General features: G+C 45.6%; 1 protein-coding gene across 4 annotated transcripts; it reads left to right on the top strand.

Annotated features, from left to right (window-relative positions):
* LOC139534345 (zinc finger protein 219-like) lies at positions 1-27143 on the top strand. 4 transcript variants are annotated; one of them, XM_071333422.1, is made up of 7 exons: positions 4-192; positions 12722-12806; positions 13202-14662; positions 17910-18765; positions 19156-19302; positions 21447-22332; positions 22495-27143. In XM_071333422.1, the coding sequence occupies exons 3-7, from the start codon at positions 13205-13207 to the stop codon at positions 22889-22891; spliced, it is 3744 nt and encodes a 1247-aa protein (XP_071189523.1). In that variant the 5' UTR covers positions 4-192; positions 12722-12806; positions 13202-13204; the 3' UTR covers positions 22892-27143. The 4 variants fall into 4 exon arrangements, with proteins under 4 accessions (XP_071189524.1, XP_071189525.1, XP_071189522.1 ...); XM_071333423.1 differs by lacking the exon at positions 12722-12806 and having other exon boundaries at positions 1-192; positions 19156-19248; XM_071333421.1 differs by lacking the exon at positions 12722-12806 and having other exon boundaries at positions 2-192.

Here is a 27143-nt window from a genome sequence, read left to right as displayed (position 1 = left end):
ATGTTTGAAAAAATGTGTGAGAGAGAGCGAAAGGGAGGAGGAGAACAGGGTGAGCTAAGGGAGGGGGAAAACGGCGTATGCTTGTATACAACAACCCCTGATTTCCATTTTTTCCCCAACTCGTAATGTATTTAATTCAAGTGAAACGTAATCATGACGTGTCCTGTCATTAATCCGCCCGCCGCCTCTCCCGTAAGTACATAGAGTCTTACTTTCATCATAAATATCTAGTTAATTTACAATATATACGATCCATACGTTTACATGTGCACTTTTATATAGGGTGGTATGGAACTGCGGTTGTGTAGCACTGTAGTAAAACCTTTCCAAAATTGTTGTATTTATCGCGTTTGTTGTTGTCTCCATGAACAACAAATATCTGACGACGACTTTTTTTTTGCAAATCCGTGTAATCACCCTATAGTTGCAGTGATTGAAGCGCATTGTACCTCCATTTTATCTCGCTTTTTTTTTATTACACATTGCAGTTTTTATGTATCAAGTTTTATTAGTCGTATGTAGGCTACGGGATACACATGGTATACACCGTCCAACGAAATGTGTTTGTATTGTGAGTGGATTGTTGAGAGTGATTGGCGGGTTGCACTATAGAGTGTGGCGTGTGTGTGTGCTGCATGTATGTTCCCATGCACTCTTCGGCACTTTACTGTGTGTCATGTATGAAGCCGGTGTTGTATGTGCGCGCGTGGCCGACCGACTGCATGCGTTAGCCCTATACGGTGACATGACAAAAGTGAGAACGGATTCTATATCATGATGGATTAGTTTCAGTTATACCTTGGGGCCTAAAATGTACTACTTGAATTGTCGGATAACAAGCCTACACCGTAAAAATTGAATTACGTTATGCTATTTGAAGTGCACTAAAAGTCAACTAAAGTGAACGCACAAGTAGGCTAACCTATAAACTAACACAACTTTGATTAAGTTCTGTATTAAATGTATTGCTATTGCCTAAGTAATACAATCATTGGCTACTGTAGAAGATATGCCAATTGCATTCATCCATGCATGGGCCTACACATCGAGTTTAATTCACAACATTAAAACATATATCGTAGCTTTGACAAAAATAAGTTGCATATTTGATCAATAAGCATGTTCTTTGATTTCCGTTTTATTTTTTGGTTAACTACATGTTCGAGTGTGATTTACAAAGCTGCAACGAAAGAACATTGTAGGTAGAGACGATAAACCAGGATAATTATTTTGTTGAAGACGCATTACGTACGGCACATTATTTTTAAGATTACCAATTTAACCAGATGTAGCCTAAATAGGTAGCCTAATCTATTCGTCCAGGCTACACCTATCCAGCTGTAGGCCTATCCAACGGTTTTTAAAACCATAGTCCTCCCACAATGCTACTACTATATTTACTACGACTTTTACAAGGCTACTATTACAACCGGTAAACTTGTCCTAGCGTCACCTCTTACGAGTGCATGCTTCACTGTAGCCATAGGCTACCTCTCTCCTTTGGGCTACAGTGATTTCGCAAGAAAGTAGCAAGTGTGTTGCGTGCAACATCTCATTCTGAAAATACAAGTTGTTTCCCGGCGGTTAATATAAGTTACAGGGTTGTTTTCTGTAGCCTACGTGTGCTGGATAAAATGTGATAATGTTTGATTTAGTTTTAGGGGGATGGAGGGGGTGATTGGCAGCGAAATTCAAGATGAAATCCATGATGGCACTTTTCTTGTCCTCCGATTTCTCCCCGCAACACTCATGTCTTTTCCCCTCCCTTTCAGTCTTTTGTTATAGAAAATTTAGGAACAAAATGGATGGAGCATGGGGGAGCGATATACATGACACACAGAGAGTAGGCAACGACTGTGACTCGTCAACGGCTTTGAGATTAAACAATCGTGTTACTATGTTCATTTAGGGGATTTAATCATATTTTAACAGCTAAAGAGCAGCTGCGAAAATTACTAATCTAATCTCGTTTTTTGGACGTTATGTAGACTAGGCGTCCGCGCATTGTTTGTTGATAGTTATTTATTTCATTAATGTGGCTGTTTAATTGAGATGGCCGCGAGAGAGAAGGCAGGGGAAAGAGCGACTGAAAATGGTTGCACGTTATTGACGCACATCATAAGGGAGAGCAGGAAATTCCTCTCCAGATAACAAGCAGACGTGTCATCTGTGGTGACCGGAGAAGAGCGAGACTCCCGTCGCTGTGTTTCAAACCCTACAGCGACAGAACATGTTTTAGACATGTTTAAATGTCCCGTTTTCATAGGCCTACTACATACCATAGTTTGATTCAACACTTTAGATGTGTCCACAGGAAACCAATGTAATGTGATAAGTGTACAGCCTTCCTTTTCTTTTTTTGACATTTTCAGCTTGCAGCCTAGTTTGTGATTTCCCACCTGAAGCAAACAGTCCAACTTTAACTAGATAAACTCTAGCTCCCTAAAAGGTATCTTATTATTTCATATTTGAACACTTTTAAATAAGTGCCATCATTTGAGGGACAGAGTGTGTCATCTTTAGATGCTGTTAAAAATCAAGATAGAGCATTGGGCTTGGATTCAGTGGTAAGAATTCATGATTTTTATGATCATTTATGTTTCCTGTCTCTTACTGTCTTGTACCCTACCTCCTCAGAACAACACTTGAGGGATGCAACATCCAGGTGTTCTCTCGCTCTCTCTCTTTCACACACACTCAAGGAGCATTCCAATCAAGCCACTGATTGATTTAATTGGGTCATTAAGGCTCTGTGGGATAGATAGATAGATAGATAGATAGATAGATAGATAGATAGATAGATAGATAGATAGACAGACACCTGCTCGGCCTCCTCAGTGAGGGTAGCGTAGCATAAACCCGTACTAGTAGACATGTACAAGCAATCACTCCTAGCCCTTCAGCAAGTTTAGAGTAGCATATCCCATTCACATGTTCAGCTCTCAAAACATTCAAAGCTGTAGTAGCATACAAAGAAACCTTACTATGGCAAGTACTCCTCTTAGAGTTAGACCTTTAATGGTTGAATTAACATATTACAGATAGTCGTATATAACAATGTGTACTTACATTGTCATTACACTGTAATTAAGGTAATCAGACCGGTAACCTCTGATCCAACAAGATTAGATAGGTGAAAGCAAAGGCTGTATCACATAACTTTAGAGTTAGTGTGATGAGCCTAATTATAAACTGGGTGGTTTGAGCCCTGAATGCTGATTGGCTGACAGCCATGATATATCAGACCGTATACCACGGGTATGACAAACATTTGTTTTTACTGCTCTAATTATGTTGGTAACCAGTTTATAATAGCAATAAGGCACCTTGGGGGTTTGTGGTATATGGCCAATACACCACAGCTAAGGGGCGTATCCAGGCACTCCGTGTTGCTTCGTGCTTAAGAACAGCCCTTAACCATGGTATATTGGCCATATACCACACCCTCTCGTGCCTTATTGCTTAAGTATACTATGGATGCGTCCCAAATGGCACCCTTTCCCCTATATGGAGCACCACTTTAAGTAGTGCGTTAAATAGGGATTAGGGTACCATTTGGGACGCACTCTATAAGTCAAATTACATTTAATTTGTCACATGGGCCGAATACAGCAGGTTTAGCGTTTCACCTTACAGTGAAATGCTTACTTACAAGCCCTTAACCAACAATGCAGTTTTAAGAAAATAAGAAAAGTAAGAGATAAGAACAACAAATGATTAAAGAGCAGCAGTAAATAACAATAGCGGGGATATATACAAGGGGAACCGGCACAGAGTCAATGTGCGGGGGCACCGATGTCGAGGTAATTGAGGTAATATGTACATGTAGGTAGAGTTATTACAGTGACTACGCATAGATACTAACAGAGAGTAGCAGCAGCGTTCCGGGGGGGGGGGGGGGGGGGTAGAAGTCTGTGTAACCATTTGATTAGCTGTTCAAGAGTCTTATGGCTTGGGGGTAGAAGCTATTTAGAAGCCTCTTAGACCTAGACTTGGCGCTCTGGTACCGCTTGCCGTGCGGTAGCAGAGAGAACACTCTATGACTAGGGTGGTTGGAGTCTTTGACCATTTTTAGGACCTTCCTCTGACACCGCCTGGTATAGAGGTCTTGGATGGCAGGAAGCTTGGCCCCGGTGATGTACTGGGCCGTACGCACTACCCTCTGTAGTGCCTTGCGGTCGGAGGCCATACCAGGCGGTGATGCAATCCATCAGGATGCTCTCAGTGGTGCTGCTGTAAAACCTTTTGAGGATCTGAGGACCCATGCCAAATCTTTTCAGTCTCTTGAGGGGAAATAGGTTTTGTCGTGCCCTCTTCACGACTGTCTTGGTGTGCTTGGACCATGTTAGTTTGTTGGTGACGTGGACGTCAAGGAACTTGAATCTCTCAACCTGCTCCACTACAGCCCCGTTGATGAGAATGGGGGCATGCTCGGTCCTTCTTTTCCTGTAGTCCACAATCACCTCATTTGTCTTGATCACCTTGAGGGAGGTTGTTGTCCTTGCACCACACGGTCAGGTCTCTGACCTCCTCCCATCGTGTCGGTGATCAGGCCTACCACTGTTGTGTCATCAGCAAACGTAACGATGGTGTTGGAGTCGTGCCTGGCCATGCAGTCATGAGTGAACAGGGAGTACAGGAGGGGACTGAGCACGCACCCCTGAGGTGCCCCCGTGTTGAGGATCAGTGTGGCGGATGTGTTGTTACCTACCCTTACCACCTGGGGGCGGCCCGTCAGGAAGTCCAGGATCCAATTGCAGAGGGAGGTGTTTAGTCCCAGGGTCCTTAGCTTAGTGATGAGCTTTGAGGGCACTATGGTGTTGAACGCTGAGCTGTATTCAATGAATAGCATTCACACATAGGTGTTCCTTTTGTCCAGGTGTGAAAGGGCAGTGTGGAGTGCAATAGAGATGGCATCATCTGTGGAGCAAATTGGAGTGGGTCTAGTGTTTCTGGGATAATGTGTTGATTTGAGCCATGACCAGCCTTTCAAAGCATTTCATGGCTACAGACGTGAGTGCTCCAGGTTGGTAGTCATTTAGGCAGGTAACCTTAGTGTTCTTGGGCACAGGGACTATGGTGGTCTGCTTGACACATGTTGGTATTACAGACTCAGACAGGGAGAGGTTAAAAATGTCAGTGAAGACACTTGCCAGCTGGTCAGCGCATGCTCGGAGTACACGTCCTGGTAATCCGTCTGGTCCTCCTGCGGCCTTGTAAATGTTGACCTGTTTAAAGGTCTTACTCACATCGGCTGCAGAGAGTGTAATCACACAGTCGTCCGGAACAGCTGATGCTCTCATGCATGTTGCAGTGTTACTTGCCTCAAAGCGAGCATAGAAGTTATTCAGAACGTCTGGTAGGCTTGTGTCACTGGGTAGCTCTCGGCTGTGTTTCCCTTTGTAGTCTGTAATAGTTTACAGGTCCTGCCACATCCGAGGCGCGTCGGAGCCGAATGAAGTACGATTCGATCTTAGTCCTGTATTGACGCTTTGCCTGTTTGAAGGTTAGTCGGAGAGCATAGCGGGATTTCTAATAAGCTTCCGGGTTAGAGTCCCGCAGAGAGCGGCAGCTCTACCCTTTAGCTCAGTGCGAATGTTGCCTGTATTCCATGGCTTCTGGTTGGGGTATGTACGTACAGTCACTGTGGGGGGCGACGTCCTCGATGCACTTATTGATGAAGCCAGTCACTGATGTGGTGCACCCCTCAATGCCTTCAGAAGAATCCCGGAACATATTCCAGTCTGTGCTAGCGAAACAGTCCTGTTGTTTAGCATCTGCTTCATCTGACCACTTTTTTATAGACTGAGTCACTGGTGCTTCCTGCTCTAATTTTTGCTTGTAAGCAGGAATCAGGAAGATAGAATTATGGTCAGATTTGTCAAATGGAGGGCGAGGGAGAGCTTTGTACACATCTCTGTGTGTGCAGTAAAGGTGGTCTACAATTTTTTCCCCCTCTGGTTGCACATTTAAAATGCTGATAGAAATGAGGTAAAACTGAGTCAGTGTATGTTGACCGTTATAAGGATCATAACTTACTGTTAGCTAGGGGCTGTAAGCTAGGGGCCAGCTTGCTGCTTGACCACTCAGTCTCCCAGCCAACATCAATATCCATGATGTTATGGAATCTGTCTGGTCTAGACCAGTAGGGCTCAAACTACCAGTTGCTGTAGCTAAAAGGCACTCACACGAATGTTACAGAAGGTGTAACACTTGTTACAGAAGGTGTAACACTTGTTACACATAGAAGTTGTAATGAGGACACATTGGAGTTTAGATTGGCCTAATTGCTCTAGTTTTATAAAGTGTTATGTCTTGATAGAGTTGGGATCTACATATTCGAAGTTTGATTGAGGGACTCATCCATGGAATGCGTCTGCTAAGAAGATCTGACCTCTTTACTGCACTGTCGCATAAAAATCGGGTTAATGCATTACACTTCCAGTTCACGTTCATAGCCTACATATTAATTCTGCATAGTCTTATGCCCCGTCACATACTTCTCTTCATCTGGATGATAACTATAAAGAGGAGAGGAGGCAAGAACGGGGTCGTGTCCAGTAGACAGAAACGTTTTCTTCTATTGCATAACGTTTAGCAACGGTGTGCCCAACTAAACATTGCCAGTTGAAGGAAAAACAGAGAGAGGGGAGGAGGAGGAAAGAAAGCGGTGAAGTGAGGCCAAAGGTCAAGAATCAGGACACAGCGAGTGAGAGAAGTCAGACAATCCACCCTCCATTCAGAGAAGCTAAAGAACAAAAAAAGAGCGGTAATGAAAAAGTGCAAGCCAGATAAAGTGAGGGGAGTGAGGGAGGAAAATAAGAGGGAAAGAGAGACGGGGTTCAGGGAAAGGTGAAAGACCGGAAATGAATCCTGTCTGTGGGGAAGTTTTGCCGCGTGACCACGGTGATAAAAACCACAGCAGGTCCTGAGTTACTGTACCACACAGAGAAACAAAAACACACACACTTTCCCTCACACAGGCCCTCACTCACACATACACACACTTAAACACACACATAAGCCATCAGACACACAAACGCACGAACACCCACATAAACACACATAGGCTCTATCACACACACACACATTTGAACACACTGGCCTTCACACGCATACAGTAGTTGCAGTACACACACACTAATAACAAGACACATAAACTGTAGACACGCACACACTTACAAAAACAGGTACACAAACTCACACACTTAAGGAAACACCCCCAGATCCTACATACAGTTGAAGTTGGAAGTTTACATACACCTTAGCCAGGTACATTTAAACTCAGTTTTTCACAATTCCTGATATTGAATCCTAGTAAAAATTCCCTGTCTTAGGTCAGTTAGGATCACCACTTTATTTTATTAAGAATGTGAAATGTCAGAATAAGAGTAGAGCAAATTATTTATTTCAGCTTTTATTTATTTCATTACATTCCCAGTGGGTCAGAAATGTACATACACTCAATTAGTATTTGGTAGCATTGCCTTTAAATTGTTTAACTTGGGTCAAACGTTTCGGGTAGCCTTCCACAAGTTTCCCACAATAAGTTGGGTGAATTTTGGCCCATTCCTTCTGACAGAGCTGGTGTAACTGAGTCAGCTTTGTAGGCCTCCTTGCTCGCACATGCTTTTTCAGTTCTGCCCACACATTTTCTATAGGATTGAGGTCAGGGCTTTGTGACGGCCACTCCAATACCTTGACTTTGTTGTCCTTAAGCCATTTTGCCACAACTTTGGTTGTATGCTTGGGGTCATTGTCCATTTGGAAGACCCATTTGTGACCAAGCTTTAACTTCCTTACTGATGTCTTGAGATGTTGCTTCAATATATCCACATAATTTTCGTTCCTCATGATGCCATCTATTTTGTAAAGTGCACCAGTCCCTCCTGCAGCAATGCACAACATGATGCTGCCATCCCCGTGCTTCACTGTTGGGATGGTGTTCTTCGGCTTGCAAGCCTCCCCCTTTTTCCTCCAAACATAACGATGGTCATTATGGCCAAACAGTTCTATTTTTGTTTCATCAGACCAGAGGACATTTCTCTAAAAAGTATGATCTTTGTCCCTATGTGCAGTTGCAAACCGTAGTCTGGCTTTTTTAATGGCGGTTTTGGAGCAGTGGCTTCTTCCTTGCTGAGTGGCATTTCAGGTTATGTCGATATAGGCCTCGTTTTACTGTGGATATAGATACTTTTGTACCTGTTTCCTCCAGCATCTTCACAAGGTCCTTTGCTCTTGTTCTGGGATTGATTTGCACTTTTCGCACCAAAGTACTTTCATCTTTAGGAGACAGAACGCGTCTCCTTCCTGAGTGGTATGATGGCTGTGTCTTCCCATGGTGTTTATACTTGCGTACTATTGTTTGTACAGATGAACGTGGTACCTTCAGGTGTTTGGAAATTGCTCCCAAGGATGAACCAGACTTGTGGAGGTCTACAACTTTTTTTTCTGAGGTCTTGGCTGATTTCTTTTGATTTTCCCATGATGTCAAGCAAAGAGGCACTGAGTTTGAAGATAGGCCTTGAAATATAAGTACACAAGTACACCTCCAATTGACTCAAATGAGGTCAATTAGTAGATTTGTCAAAACTATAGTTTGTTGACAAGAAATTTGTGGAGTGGTTGAAAAATGAGTTTTAATGACTCCAACCTAAGTGTATGTAAACTTCCGACTTCAACTGTATGTATGAAGAATCATAACGGCAATGTATGCAATACAGCACACATTGTCAACTACTCTACTGTAACGAGTACCTAAGGGCCATAACAATTAGAGGAAAATGCTCCTATGACCCCCATCACACATCTGTCCATAGATATCCTGATTCTCAGCAGCTGCCTTCAGTTAACATTATTATGAACCTTTACACAATATCTTTGATACATTAGGATCCACACCCTAACATCTTAATTTGATCACTCTTTTTGTTCCTAAGTGTTTTCCTGCACAGCATGAAATGCAAACTTGTAGTATAGTCAAGGTAAAAAAGTATTCTAAAGTTTGTTATTTCTACTTTAAAATGTCAGACTTTAAAATGTATAAACCCCTACAAAAAATGTCCATTAATTATAATCCCCATATTAATTCTGGCAGTCTCTATGGGGGTGCCACAGAGTTCAATCCTCGGGCCGACTCTCTCCTCTGTATACATCAATGATGTTGCTCTTGCTGCTGGTGATTTTCTGATACACCTCTACGCAGACGACACCATTCTGTATACTTCTGGCCCCTCTTTGGAGACTGTGTTAACTAACCTCCAGACGAGCTTCAATGCCATACAGCTCTCCTTCCGTGGCCTCCAACTGCTCTTAAACGCAAGTAAAACTAAATGCATGCTATTCAACCGATCACTGCCCGCACCTGCTCGCCCGTCCAGCATCACTACTCTGGACGGCTCGGACTTAGAATACGTGGACAACTACAAATACCTAGGTGTCTGGTTAGACTGTAAACTCTCCTTCCAGACTCACATTAAGCATCTCCAATCCAAAATTAAATCTAGAATCTACTTCCTATATCGCAACAAAGCATCCTTCACTCATGCTGCCAAACATAACCTCGTAAAACTGACCATCCTACCGATCCTTGACTTCGGTGATGTCATCTATAAAATAGCCTCCAACACTCTACTCAACAAACTGGATGCAGTCCATCACAGCGCCATCCGTTTTGTCACCAAAGCCCCATACACTACCCACCATTGCGACCTGTACGCTCTCGTTGGTTGGCCCTCGCTTCATACTCGTCGCCAAACCCACTGGCTACAGGTTATCTACAAGTCTCTGCTAGGTAAAGCCCCGCCTTATCTCAGCTCACTGGTCACCATAGCAGCACCCACTCGCAGCATGCGCTCCAGCAGGTATATCTCACTGGTCACCCCCAAAGCCAATTCCTCCTTTGGTCATCTTTCCTTCCAGTTCTCTGCTGCCAATGACTGGAACGAACTGCAAAAATATCTGAAGCTGGAAACACTTATCTCCCTCACTAGCTTTAAGCACCAGCTGTCAGAGCAGCTCACAGATTACTGCACCTGTACATAGCCCATCTATAATATAGCCCAAACAACTACCTCTTCCCCTACTGTATTTATTTCTTTATTTTGCTCCTTTGCACCCCATTATTTCCATTTCTACTTTGCACATTCTTCCACTGCAAATCTACCATTCCAGTGTTTTACTTGCTGTGTTGTATTTACTTCGCCACTATGGCCTTTTTTTTGCCTTTACCTCCATTATCTCACCTCATTTGCTCACATTGTATATAGACTTATTTTTCTACTGTATTATTGACTGAATGTTTTGTTTATTCCATGTGTAACTCTGTGTTGTTGTATGTGTCGAATTGCTATGCTTTATCTTGGCCAGGTCGCAGTTGCAAATGAGAACCTACCTGGTTAAATAAAGGTGAAATAATTTTTTTTTTTTTTAAATTTTACTTGCTGTAGCAATCTGGCTCAAATTAAGATCCTACATCTGTATGAAGAACCATAACCACCGTGTACTGACTTGCTTGAACTGTGTCCCGCTCAAAACCACAAATATAGTTATGTTTGTACATTCTTTGTACACTGAGATCTGAAGTCGTACAAATACACATACTCTGTACGGCACACACTGTACACATTCGTAGTGATATGAACACATGACATGATCTATACAAACTTACACATCGAGTATATGGCCCAAACACCTGTCAATATGTACAGCTAAAAGAACTTGTATGTGTGCGATGGTATGGAAAACATAAGAGTCATTTTAAGCGCTCAGAAGTCTTGTTTAAATCAGCCGTAGGCGTCATTTAGTGCATGCTTTATTACAGTTCCATTGGGGGAATCTGATCAAGCACACATTCGTCATCTGAATCAAATGAATTGTAGCTGTGTTGAAAACTACTACTTGTTTGTGTTGGTTGATCACACCATGTACCCCTCTCGCTTTCTCTCTCTCTCTCTCTCTCTCTCTCTCTCTCTCTCTCTCTCTCTCTCTCTCTCTCTCTCTCTCTCTCTCTCTCTCTCTCTCTCTCTCTCTCCCTCTCTCCCCGCCTTCCCCTTTGTCTAGCACCTTATCTCCTCTCTCCATCTATCCACATTTGGAGAAGCTTTATTGGTATGACAAGGCTGGTTGGGCACGGTGGCCGCTGTCACGGCAGAACAATGCAGTGGTGACGCTGATATTAATATGATAATGCCATCACATCAGACGATACTAACACACACACACCACACACACACACTGTCCACCGCCCCGCTACCACCATGAATACCTACCTACAACAAAACCCCAGTTCGCAATCAGCCTTTTTTCATATTAGAAAATGCAAATCACATCACCATCAAATCACCATCGGATCTTTTAATTCGGTTAGGTTTCATTCGCTGTCTCTCTCTCTTCTGCCTCCCACCTCTCTCTCTGTTCCCCCATTTCTCTCTCTTTCACTGTCTGTCTCTTCTTTTTCTCCTTTCTCCCCTCGCCATGTTGGCAGGCCCCAATCTACCAGCTGATATCAGCATTCCCTGGCACTGTGCCAACTGGCTCCACCGCAGGAGAGAAAGAAAGGGAGCGAGAGAATGAAAGAAAATGAGTGAATAATAGAGGAAAGAGGGAGAGAGAGAGAGAATGAGAGAGAAAGAGAGGGGGATGGGAGGAGTATGGAATCGGGGAGGGAGGGAGCGCGAGAAAGAAAGAGAGACGGGGGAAGAAGGAACAATAACGGTGGATTAAGAAGGAGAGAGGGAAGAGAGGGAGGAGAAGGAAGAGAGCGAGAGAGGGGATACATGATTGATATTGCGTGATATCCCTGCTAGTCATGGCGGAGCTAAAATGTCAACTGGATACATGAGAGTGTCTTTGTGATTCTGGCGCGCTGACACACACACACACACGCACAGACATACTGTCTATATGAACACACAGATGTAGCCTACTAGTGTTTGGCCATAATGATGATGATCGTGTGTTTGCAATGTTTTTTCTCGGCTCTATCGCTACAGTTGTGGGTGGAAAACATGAAATATGTTTAGTGTCTGTTCTTGTATTACATGAGTAAGTTCAAATGCAGTAGGTATGTTGTTTGTGTGGTTGTATGTGTTCTGTGTGTGTGTGTGTGTGTGTGGTTGGTTGTGTTTCTTTAGGCTCAGATGTGCGTGTGTGTGTGTCCATTCCTGATGAAGCTGCTGCTGTATGTGTTCACAGGAAGGGTGTGTGGGGAAGTCAAAACATCTCGCGCCCATCCTGTTTGGGACAGTCCATGTCCTGTGGTGCCCTTAGCTCACACACACACACACACGGACACACATGCACGTACCAACACACACGCATGCGCACACACACACAAACACACAGACACACATATCATATACACAGACATCAAACATATGGTTAAGTACAGGATGTATCTTGCACATCAAACAGGTGACCACCTGTTACACATTTAAGCACACACACCTGCAGGCAGGCAAGAGGACAGACAGACAGACAGACAGACAGACAGACAGACAGACAGACAGACAGACAGACAGACAGACAGACAGACAGACAGACAGACAGACAGACAGACAGACAGACAGACAGACAGACAGACAGGCAGACAGGCAGGCAGGATGGACATTATGTTCTTTTTGGTGTAATGGGATAAGCAGCAGGATGAGTTGCAATATGTTTGGTTTAAAATCTTTTTTTAAACATATGTTTGAACATATTGAATGTGTGTGTTCCCCAGAGGACTAAAGGAGGTGGCCATCAAAGCAGTGTGTCCCCCGTCTGCCAAGAAACTGAAGCATGGCATAGCAGTAAACGCACGACTGGTGGGTCCCTATACTAACGGTACACATAGTCAAGCATGGCATAGTCATACACACAGTACTGGTCAGTACTGCATCATCATACGTTTATCCTCAAATAGCCTACTGACCTGTTCTGACCTCAGTACACAGAACACTGTTGAGTCCCTGCACTACTCCTTCATACTACTACATTTCCATTGAAATACGGATATATTCCGACCATAAACGGGTTCATCTCAATTGTCCGAAGTGTCTTCCTCTTGTAGTATATCCATTCCCTTATCTCTCGTTATCTCTCTCTTTATCTCTCTCTTTTTATCGCTCTCTTTATCTCTCTCTCGTTATCTCTCTCTTTATCTCTCTCTTTATCTCTCTCCCTTTAACTCTCTCTCTATTTTTCTCTCTCTCACACACAGAGAATGGATTCTCCTCCTGAATGTGTGTTGGCTCTTTCGTGTGAGCTGCCCCAGTCACCCCCTACACTACCATCGCTGGACCACAGTCCCCAGGCCTCTCCTAACTCTACCTCCCACCTCTCCCTTTCACACAGCCCCTCAGCCCTGTCCCACACACCAGAACCCCTGTCGACCACCCCCTACTTCCCCCTTTCCTCCTTCCCCCTCAACCACCACGATGAGGAAGAGGAGGAGGATGAAGAGGAGCTGTCAGCCCCTTCGTCACCCACCCCGGCCGTGGCTCTTTTCCCGGGGGGTCTTCCGGAGGTGTGTAGCCCCTCTCCGGAGAGCTCTCCTCCGGTCACTCCGACATCATCGGCCCCTCTCACCGGGTTTGGGGCCCTGGAGCTGGCACTGTCCTCCGGGCAGCAGGGTGCCACCTGTAGTGATGAGCTAGACCTCCAGCTCTTCCATAAGGACGGGGGGAGTCTGTTAGGGTCTCTGCCCGGGAGGAAGGGTGTTTCTAGGGGAGCGGCCGGACTCAAGTTCCCCTGTCTGGTTTGTGGGAAGAGATTCCGCTTCCAGAGTATCTTGTCGCTCCACGCCCGCGCTCACAGTCTGGACCGGGACCGCCGCGCCTCAGCTCTGTACCGCAACACCGGTACCACGACCGGGAGCATCATTGGGACGGGGTCCACGGCGCATCTCAAAGCCCACCAGAACCACAACGACGTGGGGCAGAACCACCACAGCCACCGCCAGAGTCCCCTGCTGTCTGTATCTCTAACCCAGGGACTGAGAGGGGAGGATGGGGATGGGGATGCTCTAGAGGAGGCTCTGCAGATGGATCACCAGACCCTCCAGCCGTTCCTAATGGATGAGAGCACACCGCTGAGCCCTTCGCTGACCGAGGAGGTGCCCCTCTCCCTCACCTCCCCCTACTCCTCTTCCTGCGGCCTGGGTGGCACGGGTCCTGCCATCTTAGAAGAAGCCGCCCTGGCCACAGCGGCAGCACCCGCATTCCGCTGCCACGCCTGCAAGGGCAAATTCCGCACAGCCTCGGAGCTGTCTCGTCACGTCCGCATCCTCCACAACCCGTACAAGTGCACCCTGTGCTCCTTCTCTGCCAGCCAGGAAGAACGCCTGGCCGCACACCTCCACGACAGCCACCCTTCCCTGTCCCTCTCCCCCCCGGTGGAACTCCCCGCCCTGCCCCCCTACACCCCCAGACACCCCCCCATCGTAACCACCACCACTACCATCATCCCCACCCCCATCCCAGACACTCTCGTTCCCACCCCCACCCTGGCCCCAGGGGCTCCGCCTCTGCCGGCCTTCCGCTGTGAGACGTGCGGCCAGCGCTTCACCCAGTCCTGGTTCCTGAAGGGCCACATGAGGAAGCACAAGGATTCTCTGGACCACAAATGTCAGGTGTGCGGCCGTGGCTTCAAGGAGCCTTGGTTCCTCAAGAACCACATGAAGGTAGGTAACCTAGTGTGTGTCACAGGAGGTTGGTGGCACCTTCATTGGGGAGAATGGGCTCAAGGTAATGACTAGAGGGGAATCAGTGGAATGGTATCAAATACATCAAACACATGGTTTCCAGGTGCTTGATGCCATTCCATTTTCTCCGTTCCGGACATCATTATGAGCCGTCCTCCCCTCAGCAGCCTCCACTGGTATGTATGTGTGTCTATGCTAGGGTCTATGTTAGGGTTGCTCATTTTGGGGAATATTCAGAGGTGGAAACTTTCCGTGGGAATTAACGGGAATATATGGGAATTAACGGGAATACATGCAAATTAATATTAATACCATTTAAATGTAGATGTTTTTTTGCATTGGATATATTTACCATATCATATTGAGACGGAAACATAAACCTTTTACCTTATCATAAGTAGACATAATTGCAAATGATTGAATCCTTCCAATAGAAAAAAAAAGAAAAAAGTTATGAATTGAACTTTAATTAAATGAGTTGACTCTTCACATGGGATGATTTCACTGAACAACAAAAGAAAGGGAATATTGAATGATCCCCAATGACCATTCGCATCTCACAAAAACGTTTTCGACATACATCTGTAAAATGACAGTCTAGAAACTAAAGCTTTGGCTGTCTTCCTCTCAGGCTTCCATGTCTTCTCCCTGGACCTCCTCAATGTCCACCTCTCGAACATAAGACTCCGAGGCCTCATCTTCACTGTCACTTTCCAACATGGTTGAGGATGGCTCATTGTCAGGCTCAAAAAGCCTCAAATTTGCCCGGATGGCCACCAATCTTTCAACCCTTGTATTGGTCAGCCTGTTGCGTGCTTTGGTGTGTTCCCAAACAAGGACCAGTTGTGCTCTGAGGCGGCTGATGTTGGTGGGATTTGGAGGATGATGGAGGCAACAGGGGAAATAGCCTCAGATCCACAAAGTCCCTTCCACCAGGTGGCTGATGAACTATGTTGGCACGACTGCCATATTGCATCTCCATCCCAAAGCCCTTGCTTGGAAGTGTACTTCGCCAGACTGCCAAGAACCTTGCCCTCATCCAGGCCAAGGGAGCGAGACACGGTAGTGATGACACCATAGGCCTTGTTGATCTCTGCACCAGACAGGATGCTCTTGCCAGCATACTTGGGGTCCAACATGTACGCTGCCGTGTGTATGGGCTTCAGGCAGAAGTCTTCATACTTTTTGATGCATTTCAGAACTGCAGTTTCCTCTGCTTGGAGCAACAGTGAAGTGGGCAGGGCAGTACGGATTTCTTCTCTTATATCTGCAAGCAGTCTGAACATCAGACAGGATGGCATTGTCTCCCTCAATCCGTGCAATGGCTACTGCTATAGGTTTCAGGAGTTTCAGGCTGCTTACCACTCTCCCAAAATACATAATCCAGGAGGATCCTCTTGATGGGGCTGTTCATACCGGCAGACTGTGATATGGCCATTTGTTGGAGAGACTCCTTCCCCTCCAGGAGACTGTCAAACATGATGACAACACCAACCCAACGGGTGTTGCTGGGCAGCTTCAATGTGGTGCTCTTATTCTTCTCACTTTGCTTGGTGAGGTAGATTGCTGCTATAACTTGATGACCCTTCGCATACCTAACCATTTCATTGGCTCTCTTATAGAGTGTATCCATTGTTTTCAGTGCCATGATGTCCTTGAGGAGCAGATTCAATGCATGAGCAGCACAGCCAATAGGTGTGATGTGAGGGTAAGACTCCTCCACTTTAGACCAAGCATCCTTCATGTTCGCAGCATTGTCTGTCACCAGCAAATACCTTCTGTGGTCCAAGGTCATTGATGACTGCCTTCAGCTCATCTGCAATGTAGAGACCGGTGTGTCTGTTGTCTCTTGTGTCTGTGGTCTTGTAGAATACTGGTTGAGGGGTGGAGATGATGTTGTTAATTATTCCTTGCCCCACGAACATTCGACCACCCATCAGAGATGATTGCAATTTTGTCTGCTTTCTCTATGATTTGCTTGACCTTCACTTGAACGCTGTTGAACTCAGCATCCAGCAAATGAGTAGGTGAAGCATGTCTGGTTGGAGGGGTGTATGCTGGGCGAAGAACATTCAGAAATCTCTTCCAATACACATAGCCTGTGAGCATCAGAGGTGAATGAGTTGCATACACAGCTCGAGCAAGACATTCATCAGCATTTCTCTGACTACGTTCCTCCATTGAGTCAAAACAACTTCTGATTTCAGCAGGACCATGAGCTGTTGCTATCGATAAGGTGTCTGATTCATCATTTTCACCTCGAATAGAAGTAGAGGGACTTTTGTCAGAGGTTGCTTGTTGTGAGCGCTGAGGGAACTTTATGCACTTGGCCAGATGATTCTGCATCTTTGTTGCATTCTTCACATATGATTTGTCACAGTATTTTCAAATGTACACAGATTTTCCTTCTACATTAGCTGCAGGGAAATGTCTCCACACATCAGATAGTGCCCGTGGCATTTTCCTGTAAAGATTAGAAAAACAATTGTAAAAAATAAAAATAAATTATAATAAAAAATACAATTCCATGGTCAGATAAATAGTTAAGCAGTTAGATTAAATAACTCCTTTGTAAGATAAATATTTTCAAATTAAACATGTATGCAAACAGATGAATTAACACTAGCAGGCTCAAGCAAGCGAAAACCCACATGGTAGTAAAAACTAACTAGCAGAAATTGTTAACAAGTTAGAAATGATTTAAACATACTTTGCTGTAGGCTACTATTTACTAGTTAACAAAAAAATATGTATGTCATATAAAATATATTCACCCCACCCACTATTGTAATCAAAACTTACCAGAAAGCATGTAGTCCTTGTCTCAGACAGTGTAGTAGTGTGGGCTCAATAGCATCTCATTAGTGTGCAAGATCTTGAGAATCAGCTGTACATGTGATGGAAGAATGCACTGTGCATACAGAGGGTTGCGATTCCATTGAATTGGGGATAGTTTAACCAAAGTATGCCACAAGACCTAGAATTGCCTTGTGTGTATCCCACAAAAAAGGTTCACTGTTATAAGCTAACTTTTTTGATGAATTTAAACAAAATTCCCCAAATTCCCGGGCTTAACTTCCCATGGAAAATTTCTGAAAAAATTCCGTAAATTTACCGGAACGTTTCCAACCCTTTTCAACCCTAGTCTATGCTAAAATTGCAGGTGTCAAACGATTGAAGACATTGTGCATTTATTATACAAGTGACTTTATGACCTCTATTACAGGTGCACCTCAACAAGCTGGGCCTGAAGGCAGGGCTGGGGGGGCTGGGGGGGCTGCTGGCTCCTATGGCCGGGGCTGAACAAAGAGGCCTCAAAGGCTCGGTCACCAGCCAGGGCCTCAACGCTCTCTACTCCAGCCTCTTGCTGGCTCGTGGTGGAGGGGGGAGAGGGGGACGAGCAAGGGCTGAGCGGGACGGCGCCGGAGTCTCTAGTAAATCGGCCATCTTGGGCTACCTGGGGTTGCCCAGCGATGGTGGTGGCGGCGCCAGCTGCATGGAGCGGCTGCAGGCCGTGGCTCAGGTGGCGGAGATGGGGAATGGGAGCGGAGGAGGAGGGGGAGGAGGAGGAGAGACAGCGGCAGATGGAGGGGACCAGATAGCCATGTGGCAGCTGGTAGCTCGTAGCCTAGTAGCAGCTCAACAGGCCCAGCAAGCCCAGCAGGCTCAGAGGCAGACGCAGAGGACCCAGCAACTGCACCGAGCCCCATCCAGGAGCTCCGTGGTGGGAGAGGCTGAGCAGGTCAGGGCCTACCTTGGAGGTCTGGATCCCCGAGAGGAGCCTCCGTCCTCCGGAGCCCCATGGGAGTGCCCCGACTGTGGGAAGCTGTTCCGGAGCCTGCAGCAGGTGGTGGCGCACGCCCGCGTCCACATCCAGCGGCCCCATAAGAACCACGGTCACCCCCCGCGCCACGCCGGAGGAGGAGAGGAGGATGGAGGGGCGAGCCGGAGTGGGGGGGGACGAGGAGGAGGTGGGAGAGGAGGTAGTAGCGAGGGAAGACAGGAGTCCAAACTTCAAAGTGGACCTCAACATCAGTCAGCAGCCGGTGGAGGGTTCCACTCAGTGATGTCACAGTTCCAAGGTACAGTGACATGGCTTCACCTCCAAAACGTCCCCAACATGTCTCCCATTTGTTTTCATTAGAGAGAATAAGGGCACAAATAAAAAGCTTGTAGAAAGAGTGGGAGAGTAGCAGAGTGTGAGAGTAGCGTCTAGCAATGCAATTAACTATCAATACCACTTTCTTATTCTCTCCCTCCCGTCTTCCCCTTCTTGCTCTCCCCCCTCTTTCTCTTTCCCCCTCTCTCTCCCTCCCCCCTCTGTCTCTACTCCCTCCCCCCTTTCTCTCACCCTCTCACCCTCCCTTGTTCCCTCTCTCTCTCTCTCTCTCTCTCTCTCTCTCTCTCTCTCTCTCTCTCTCTCTCTCTCTGTCTCTCTCTCTCTCTCTCTCTCCCCCTTCCTCTCTCTCCAGGAGAGAACGGTCTATCTGGGTCATCTTCAGGTTCGTCCGTGACTTCTAGGGAGCGTGTGCGAGGCACAGGGGTGAAAGACTGCCCCTATTGCGGTAAAGCTTTCCGCTCGTCCCATCACCTTAAAGTGCATCTGAGAGTTCACACAGGTGAGCCTGCCACTAGCCCCCAACCCCCAACACACCTAACAATGGCTGGATCCAAAATCGACCCCTAGCCCCTAAATCCTACACCCTAGGGCTTAGGACACTTATGCTGTGTCTATACAACCTAGGGCCAGTGCACTCCTGTAGATCTGAGATGAGTGGCTAAGATACAGTATAAGTGCATAGTAATACAGTATATAAACAAAAGTATGCGGATCTACAAAAGTATATCCTTTAAATTAGTGGATTCGGCTATTTCAGCCACACCCGTTGCAGACAGGTGTATAAAATCGAGCTCACAGCCATGCAATCTCCATAGACAAACATTGGCAGTAGAATGGTCTTACTGAAGAGCTCAGTGACTTAGGATAGGATGCCACCTTCCAACAAGTCAGTTCGTCAAATTTCTGCCCTGCTAGAGCTGCCCGGTCAACTGTAAGTGCTGTTATTGTGAAGTGGAAACATCTGGGAGCAATAACGGCTCAGCCGCGTGGTAGGCAAGATCACAGAACAGACCACATAAAAATCGTCTGTCCTCGGTTGCAACACTCACTACCGTGTTCCAAACTGCCTCCTGGAAGCAACGTCAGCACAAGAACTGTTCGTCGGGAGCTTCATGAAATGGGTTTCCATGGCCGAGCAGCCGCACACAAGCCTGAGATCACCATACACCATGTTGGCTGGAGTGGTGTAAAGCTTGCCGCCATTGGACTTTGGAGCAGTGGAAACACGTTCTCTGGAGTGATGAATCACGCTTCACCATCAGGCGGTACGATGGACTAATCTGGGTTTGGCAGATGCCAGGAGAACGCTACCTGCCCAAAACCATAGTGCCGACTGTAACGTTTGGTGGAGGAGGAATAATGGTCTTGAGGTGTTTTTCAAGGTTTGGGCTAGACCTCTTAGTTCCAGTGAGGGGAAATCTTAACGCTACAGCATACCATGACATTCTAGATTATTTTGTGTTTCCAACTTTTTTGCCACAGTTTGGGGAAGGCCCTTTCCTGTTTTAGCATGACAATGCCCCCGTGCACAAAGCAAGGTCCATACAGAAATGTTTTGTCGAGATTGGTGTGGAAGAACTTGACTGGCCTCCACAGAGCCCTGACCTCATCCTCATCAAACACCTTTGGGATGAATTGGAACACCGACTTCGAGCCAGCACTAATCGCCCAACGTCAGTGCCCAACCTCACTTATGCCCTTGTGGCTGAATGGAAGCAAGTCCCCGCAGCAATATTCCAACATCTAGTGGAAAGCCTTCCCAGAAGAGTGGAGGCTTTTATAGCAGCAAAGGGTGGACAAACTCCATATTAATGCCCATAATTCTGGAATGAGATGTTCGACGAGCAGGTGTCCACATACTTTTGGTCATGTAGTGTGGCTTCATCTCACCTTCTGATCGGCTGTGTGGAAATGTCGCCATATTGCTTCTACCTGTCCAATGAGATCTCAGAGTGGCTAGGAAGTAGGGGCTAGAGGTCCATTTGGAATTCAGCAAATAATCACTAACAATACAATCTACTCTAGAACACTAAACCTTAACTACATGCACACTGACTACATTTACATGTGCCATTAAATTCATGTGTTCTCAAGTGTTTCTGAGTCCTAAATATGACCATCTCCACTGTCTGTTGTAATTAATTAGGTGAATCATTATACTTAAGTAGATTGCTACTAGCAATAATCACTTTCAACACCTCTGAGGCTGATGGGGTTTTTAATCTAATGTCCTCCTTATCAAAGCCAATCAGGGTTTTAGATTGTGATGGGATACTGCCATCTGTGGTTTGTAATGTGGTACTACAAGCTCATATAATACTTCAACCCTATAGTTCCCCCTCTTTTATTCCATAGCAGAAATCCAGGAATCAAGGTCCATATAATTGTTTTTTTTTTCTCTGTGGTCAGAAACAGACTAGGGCAGTTCAGGCAAATGCCAGATGGGCTGGTCCATATTTAGTCCGGTGGTCCTGTCTAAATTGTTTGTTTTTTGTGCAGAATTAAAATAATACAAATGTTTCTCTCCATGTATAGCATAGCATAGCATAGCATAGCATAGTATAGTATAGTGTAACATCTACTGACATTCCTCCATTATAATATGCCCGTGATAACCACAACTAGTTTATGTACCTCTTTCAGGGGAGAGACCGTATAAATGTCCCCACTGTGACTACGCGGGAACCCAGTCAGGCTCTCTAAAGTACCACCTCCAGAGGCACCACAGAGAACAGAGGAACGCCATGGGGGCCTCTTCATCCACCGCCTCCTCCCCCGGCCTCACTTCCGCCTCTCTGGGAGGTGGTGGAGGAGCACCACGGGGGGAGGGAAGGGAGGGGATGGCCAAACAGCGCCGGCCCCAGAGCTTCACCCATGGCTCAGCCGCCAGAACCCCGGCAGAGACCGCTTCCTCCAGACACAACCAGCACCAGCCTTGGATCCTGGGCCTTCCCGAGCAGCAAGACAGGGACCATGGGAAGGCCATGGGAGGACTGAGGGAGGCAGATCTGGAGAGCCAGTACCGGTACCTATCCGGGGTGATGGGGGCGCTGTACCAGGGGGGGATGGAGGGAGGGTGGACGGGGGAGTCCCCTACCCCCACCCCGCCCCCGCCAAAGGCGCCCAAAGTGTCCCGCCGCAAACCACTCACCACCAGCCGCATGGTGCCAGCTAATGGGAGGGAGCGGATGGGAGGGGGATCAGCTCGGGGCACCCAGGAGGGAGGCTTGTTGTCCCAGCCCCTGGATCTCTCCCGCCGCCCCTCCCCTGGGCTCGGAGGTCTGGAGGAGGATGGAGTACCGGGAAGTGGTGGTGGAGGAGGAGGAGGAGCAGGGGTCACCCTTAACCAGTGCCTGTTCTGTCCCTTCCGTACCTGCTCAGCCGAGCTGATGGCCATGCACCTCCAGGTCAACCACACCAGCAAGTCCAGGCGTAAGAGGGGGGCCCACAACCCCAGCTCCCTGGGGGAACACGGGCCCCAGAGGCCACCCCAACCCCGGGCAGACCCAGACCCCCTAGCCCTGTGGAGGTAAGAGATGCTTGTTTACATTTTATATTTACATATTCGTAATTTAGCAGAGGTTCTTTCCCAGAGCTACTTATAGTTAGTGCATTCAACTACGTTTAGTAGGGGGGAAAAACAACATATTACAGTCATTGCAAGTAGACTGAAGTCCCTATCCTATCCTAGGTACCTGAGCGAGAGTGAAGATAGGGCCCCCCTCGAGGAATGGGCCTCATCCAGGGTGGAGAGGGAGAGAGGGATGGAGAACGGCCTCACCCCAGAGGAAGTGGACCTAGAGGGCAGCTACAACCTCCACCACCCCCTGCAGGCTTCTAACCAGGCCTCCACCACACCCAGGAACACAAGGAGTGGCCTCGCTGGCCTGGGGCAGGAAGGCAAGGTGGAGGAGGATGGGGAAGAGGAGGAAGAAGAGGAGGAAGGAGAAGAGGAGGATTTGGAAAGGGAGAGCAGTAGTCCAGGGGATTCCCCTATAGAGCATGGGATGAGGATGTCTCTCTCCATGTCACCTGCCCTCGGCTCTGACCGTCTTGCACGAGAGGAGGAAGCAGTGATGGGAGACTAAACGGCAACAACATCATCCTGCAGAGAGATGGGAAGAGGGAGTTCAACTAGACAGGGCAGAAGTTTAGGAGTCAAATGTTGGGGGTCATTATATCACTTCCTCGTTCTCTTACATACAGCAGTTCAGGGTCCTTGTCATGGTAAGTCCGCTGACAAGTATAACTAAGGACCACGGACTGAGATGCACCTCCATTGAGAGTGTTGTGTAAACATCATCGATCCTAAGGAAGCCCATTTAAAAATCATACATTTTTCTCTCGTCTTTTAATATTTACATCCCGGGAGTTCAGTGCAGTCCTCTTGATTTTCTCAACCAACCACAACCCCCCTTGTACATACAGACAGTGCAGAGTGAATCGTTTCTCTTCAGGACTTTTGAGGCCTTGAGTTCTATATTCCAGAGTTTCCTGTTTTCCATTCCGTCTCCTATCAAGAGGGCTAATTGTGATGATTTGCTCGAGATTGTCCTATGGCTGCTGTTAAGTCTTAATATTACTATGTGAGAACAAATAAACTGTAACATTCTACCATTCCAGAGAACACAAAAATGATTTTATCAGACCTTATACTTCATGTTTTGAGAATAATACTACTTCTATGAGTAACATTGTTGATTAGTTATACTTTAGCAGAACAAGTGTCAAAAGAAGCCGAACTTCATCCCAACTGCCGTTTAGATAAGTTACCACTTCTTGTCACTTTGACATTTCAAGTTCATATTACGGTCTGTTCAAGAGCACTGATTCGATAACCGTGGTTCAACCACAACCGTTCAAGCCGTAAACTCAAACTAAGCTATCCAGCTGTCTGCAACAAATAATACGACAGGAGCAACTTTTTACCAGATGAAGATGACAATGATTAGGGATAAGATAACCCCTGACCCTGATATCACTGCCTCTCATTGGTCGGATTGCTGTTCCGAGGTCACCACAGGAACAGTTAGTCATTTCCTGTTTTCCCCTCAGTTTAGTGCCTGTCTATGTTTGGAATGTCGTCAAGGGACTTCTACAGGATAGCCCTCTGTTTCTGGGCTCTTATAGGACAATGATATCTGAGAATACAGTATAAAGCTAAAGTATATATGTAAAGAAAAATTGGTTCTAGGCTATTGTGAATAGAAATCTGTCGCGGTAAACAAACAGCTGGTGTGGATCTTTCTCTTTTCACAAGAGACCGGTAGCATCTCTATGTGGATTCTGTGGAAAAAATTATAAAGCACTTAGTTGATGAAGATGAACCATTAAGAAATATTCATAATGAATGAAAAGAGGTCAAGGTGAAAGGTCAATAAGTGAAAAGGGAGGTTAAAGGTCAGAGGTCAGCATTTACAGCAGAAATACCAGCGTGTTCAGAGTCAGACGTGGGCTAACGGTTATTCCTACATTGTCGTGGTGGCCGACGGACCATTAAACAAACAGAAACAAAGCAAAAGTCTGTTTGGGAGACACAGGACAGACAGACGGACAGTGCATCCTGAACACAATCAGCTGGCACGTCTGGTCAGGTGACCAAGACTCCACGACCGTGTCGCACTCTTTCCTTCCATTCCTTTTATGAGGAAAATAACAGAAAAACAAGGTGAAGGAAAAATGGATGAGAGAAAAGGGTGAGTTCCCTCACAGAGCGGAGGACTCAAGAAAGCAAACTGTTGTAGTCTTGGGGTATGCCGTCTTTTAGATGACTAGATTTCTGTCTTTCTTTTTTTTAAGTGAAGAAGAACGGGAAAAAAGAGTAAGCATTATAAACATTAACAAATCCATAGATACATCCCAGTAGAATATGTGTAGCTTTTGTAAAGACAAGAAGATAAGAAAAAATGAAAAAATAACTTTCTATGTTTATTTTCATTTCAAGAAGAGAAGCTTACAGAGAAGGTTATGCATATAGTGTAGGTATTGATAAAAAAACTATAAGGCTTGTTGTTGTGAGGAAAAGACTAGTCGGAATGTCATGTCTATAAAGAGCACTGTGCAAGGTTTATAATTTCCCAAAGTAGTTGTTTTTATTTTGACTATCGATAGAACAAACTTTTTTTTTAACGGAAATGTAAGGTGTCACTTTCTGTTGGAGGGTGAAGCTGCAGTTTCAATCCTCTCGCCCAATCAATCAATCAATCAATCAATCTATAATCAAATCAAAACATTATCATTGTATTATTAAGTGCTTGGATGACACTCAAGTTGACATCACAACATATCAAAACATATTTGATTATTCAATTTGTAATATAGCCACGGTATTGGTTTAGCGCATCATACTACACACAGCATGTTTTGCACACAGTGAACAAGCAAATATTTGATCATAAAAACAATTAAATAAACTACTTACGATTGTAAACGTCACTAAATTATTTGATTGGATAAGTCTTGCCTTCTTGCCCTCCTAACCCCATTGGTTGACAGCGAGAGCTTGGGATTGGAACCTAACCCCATTGGTTGTAGGCGAGAGTTTGGGATTGGAACCACAGCCTTACTTTTGGTTTACGTGCATAATGTGTTTTTACTTCTATCCTTATTAGTGCACCTTATATGAGTTTAGCAGTTCCCTAAGTGGTGTTTTCTTAAAGACTTAGGTTGCACCCGTAATGACACCCTATTCCCTATATGGTTCACTACTTTTGACCAGGACCATTCCCATATAGGCCCTGGTCAAAAGTAGTGCTATGTGCCCTGGTCAAACGTAGTGCTATGGGCCCTGGTCAAAAGTAGTGCACTACTTAGGGAATAGGGTGCCCTTTGGGACAATAACCTGTAGTGTCAATGCCACCGTGCCTTCTGTGTCAAGCACTTCCTGGAGTTGGTATTTTGTAAGCTCACCAAAAGCACTTAGCCCACATCTCTCTTTCCCCTAGTATATCACCTATTTATTCACCTCATTCTTTTTGACTTATTTTATCCTTTCCTTGTCTGCCACTCCAACTTCGCAGGGGCCAAGTGGGTTGTTGTCTTATTTTAACAATTTCTTACCAACAGACATAATATCACTTGGAGGTAATATTGCTAGCATCGCTAGTAGCCCCAGTGTAGGAAACAAGGTTGATTTCAGCTAACCCTTGGCAAACCAAAGCCCCAGTTTAATGGATAAATCTTTAGAATTAGGTGCCAAAACCTGTCCATGGGGACACTAAACACGTTAAATGAAGATAATATAATTCAATGGTATTATCAAGATATTATATTGTCATTCTCTTTATCCTTTTAATGTATGTGTACATCTCTCTTTTCTTCTTTCACAACTTCCCTAACCTCTCTCTCTTCTTCCTTTCTTCCATAACCTCTCTCTCTCTCTCTCTCTTTCTCTCTCTCTCTCTCTCTCTCTCTCTCTTCCGTAACCTGGCACCATTAGAAGGTGATGATGTGTACTATCTGGTATTGAGGCCTTTTATTCTTAGATTTGTATTTTCAATTTGTGTGATGTTCGTACGTTTGTTCATTCGATGCCCGATGAGATGGAGTAACGCTATTCTTCTTCTTTTTCAAAATATTATTATTGTTTTGGCATTATTAAGGAGAAGAAGAAGAAGAAGGGGGGAAAAAATAAAAAAAAATGTCTTGTTGAATGTTGTACAGATAGCACTAGAGATGTGTTTTTAATAAGAGAGCGCAAACCCACGCTCTAGTCCCGCCCACTCCTCCCTCCCATTGGCAGATAGGACAAGTGACTTGCCAAGGATAGTACAAGTGACCCGCCAATCAGTTAAATGAACTGCCCTCCAACTGACAAACATGTTCGATCCAGTGAACGTAAACTACATCATGATCTTAAATTACCCACAGAATATGTCATAATATGTGAAAATGTGAATGTCCCAGACAGTCAATGGTTAATCTGAAATATTTCCTAAATTGCTTCTGGCAAGGAAGCTCTCTGAAATATGCTAGAAATCTTTTAACCGGGGGCCTAACTATATTGTTGACCCTTCATTTCCTAGTTTCACATGCATTTTGAAGTGCAGATGTTAGAGTACTGTTGCAGTGTGTGTGACTGACATAGGTCATAGGGCCCTTGTCAAAAGTAGTGCACTATATAGGGAACCGGGTGCCATTTGGAACAAAGCCACTGTCTGTTGGAGAGGTGGAAGGGAGTGCTGGGTTTGGGCTCTCGTGTAGATGACTGCCATTGCAGTGAGGGAAAAACTGACCTAACCTAACATAGTAGTGACTAATATGAGTTTGTGGACAGATTTTTAAAAAACAACAACACACACATTAGAGATAAATTAATAAATGCAAACGAAGGAAAAAAAA

This window comes from Salvelinus alpinus, chromosome 11 (genome assembly GCF_045679555.1).
Source record: "Salvelinus alpinus chromosome 11, SLU_Salpinus.1, whole genome shotgun sequence".
NCBI lineage: Eukaryota > Metazoa > Chordata > Actinopteri > Salmoniformes > Salmonidae > Salvelinus > Salvelinus alpinus.
Note: the sequence above shows the minus strand (reverse complement) of the source record. Positions and strands in the feature narration are given on the sequence as shown.

Coding starts and splice junctions, on each gene's coding strand:
- LOC139534345 (XM_071333421.1), top strand. CDS start 154: ATGACGTGTCCTGTCATTAATCCGCCCGCCGCCTCTCCC. Junction 193..13,201: donor ATCCGCCCGCCGCCTCTCCC/GTAAGTACATAG, acceptor TCTCACACACAG/AGAATGGATTCTCCTCCTGA. Junction 14,663..17,909: donor TCCTCAAGAACCACATGAAG/GTAGGTAACCTA, acceptor CCTCTATTACAG/GTGCACCTCAACAAGCTGGG.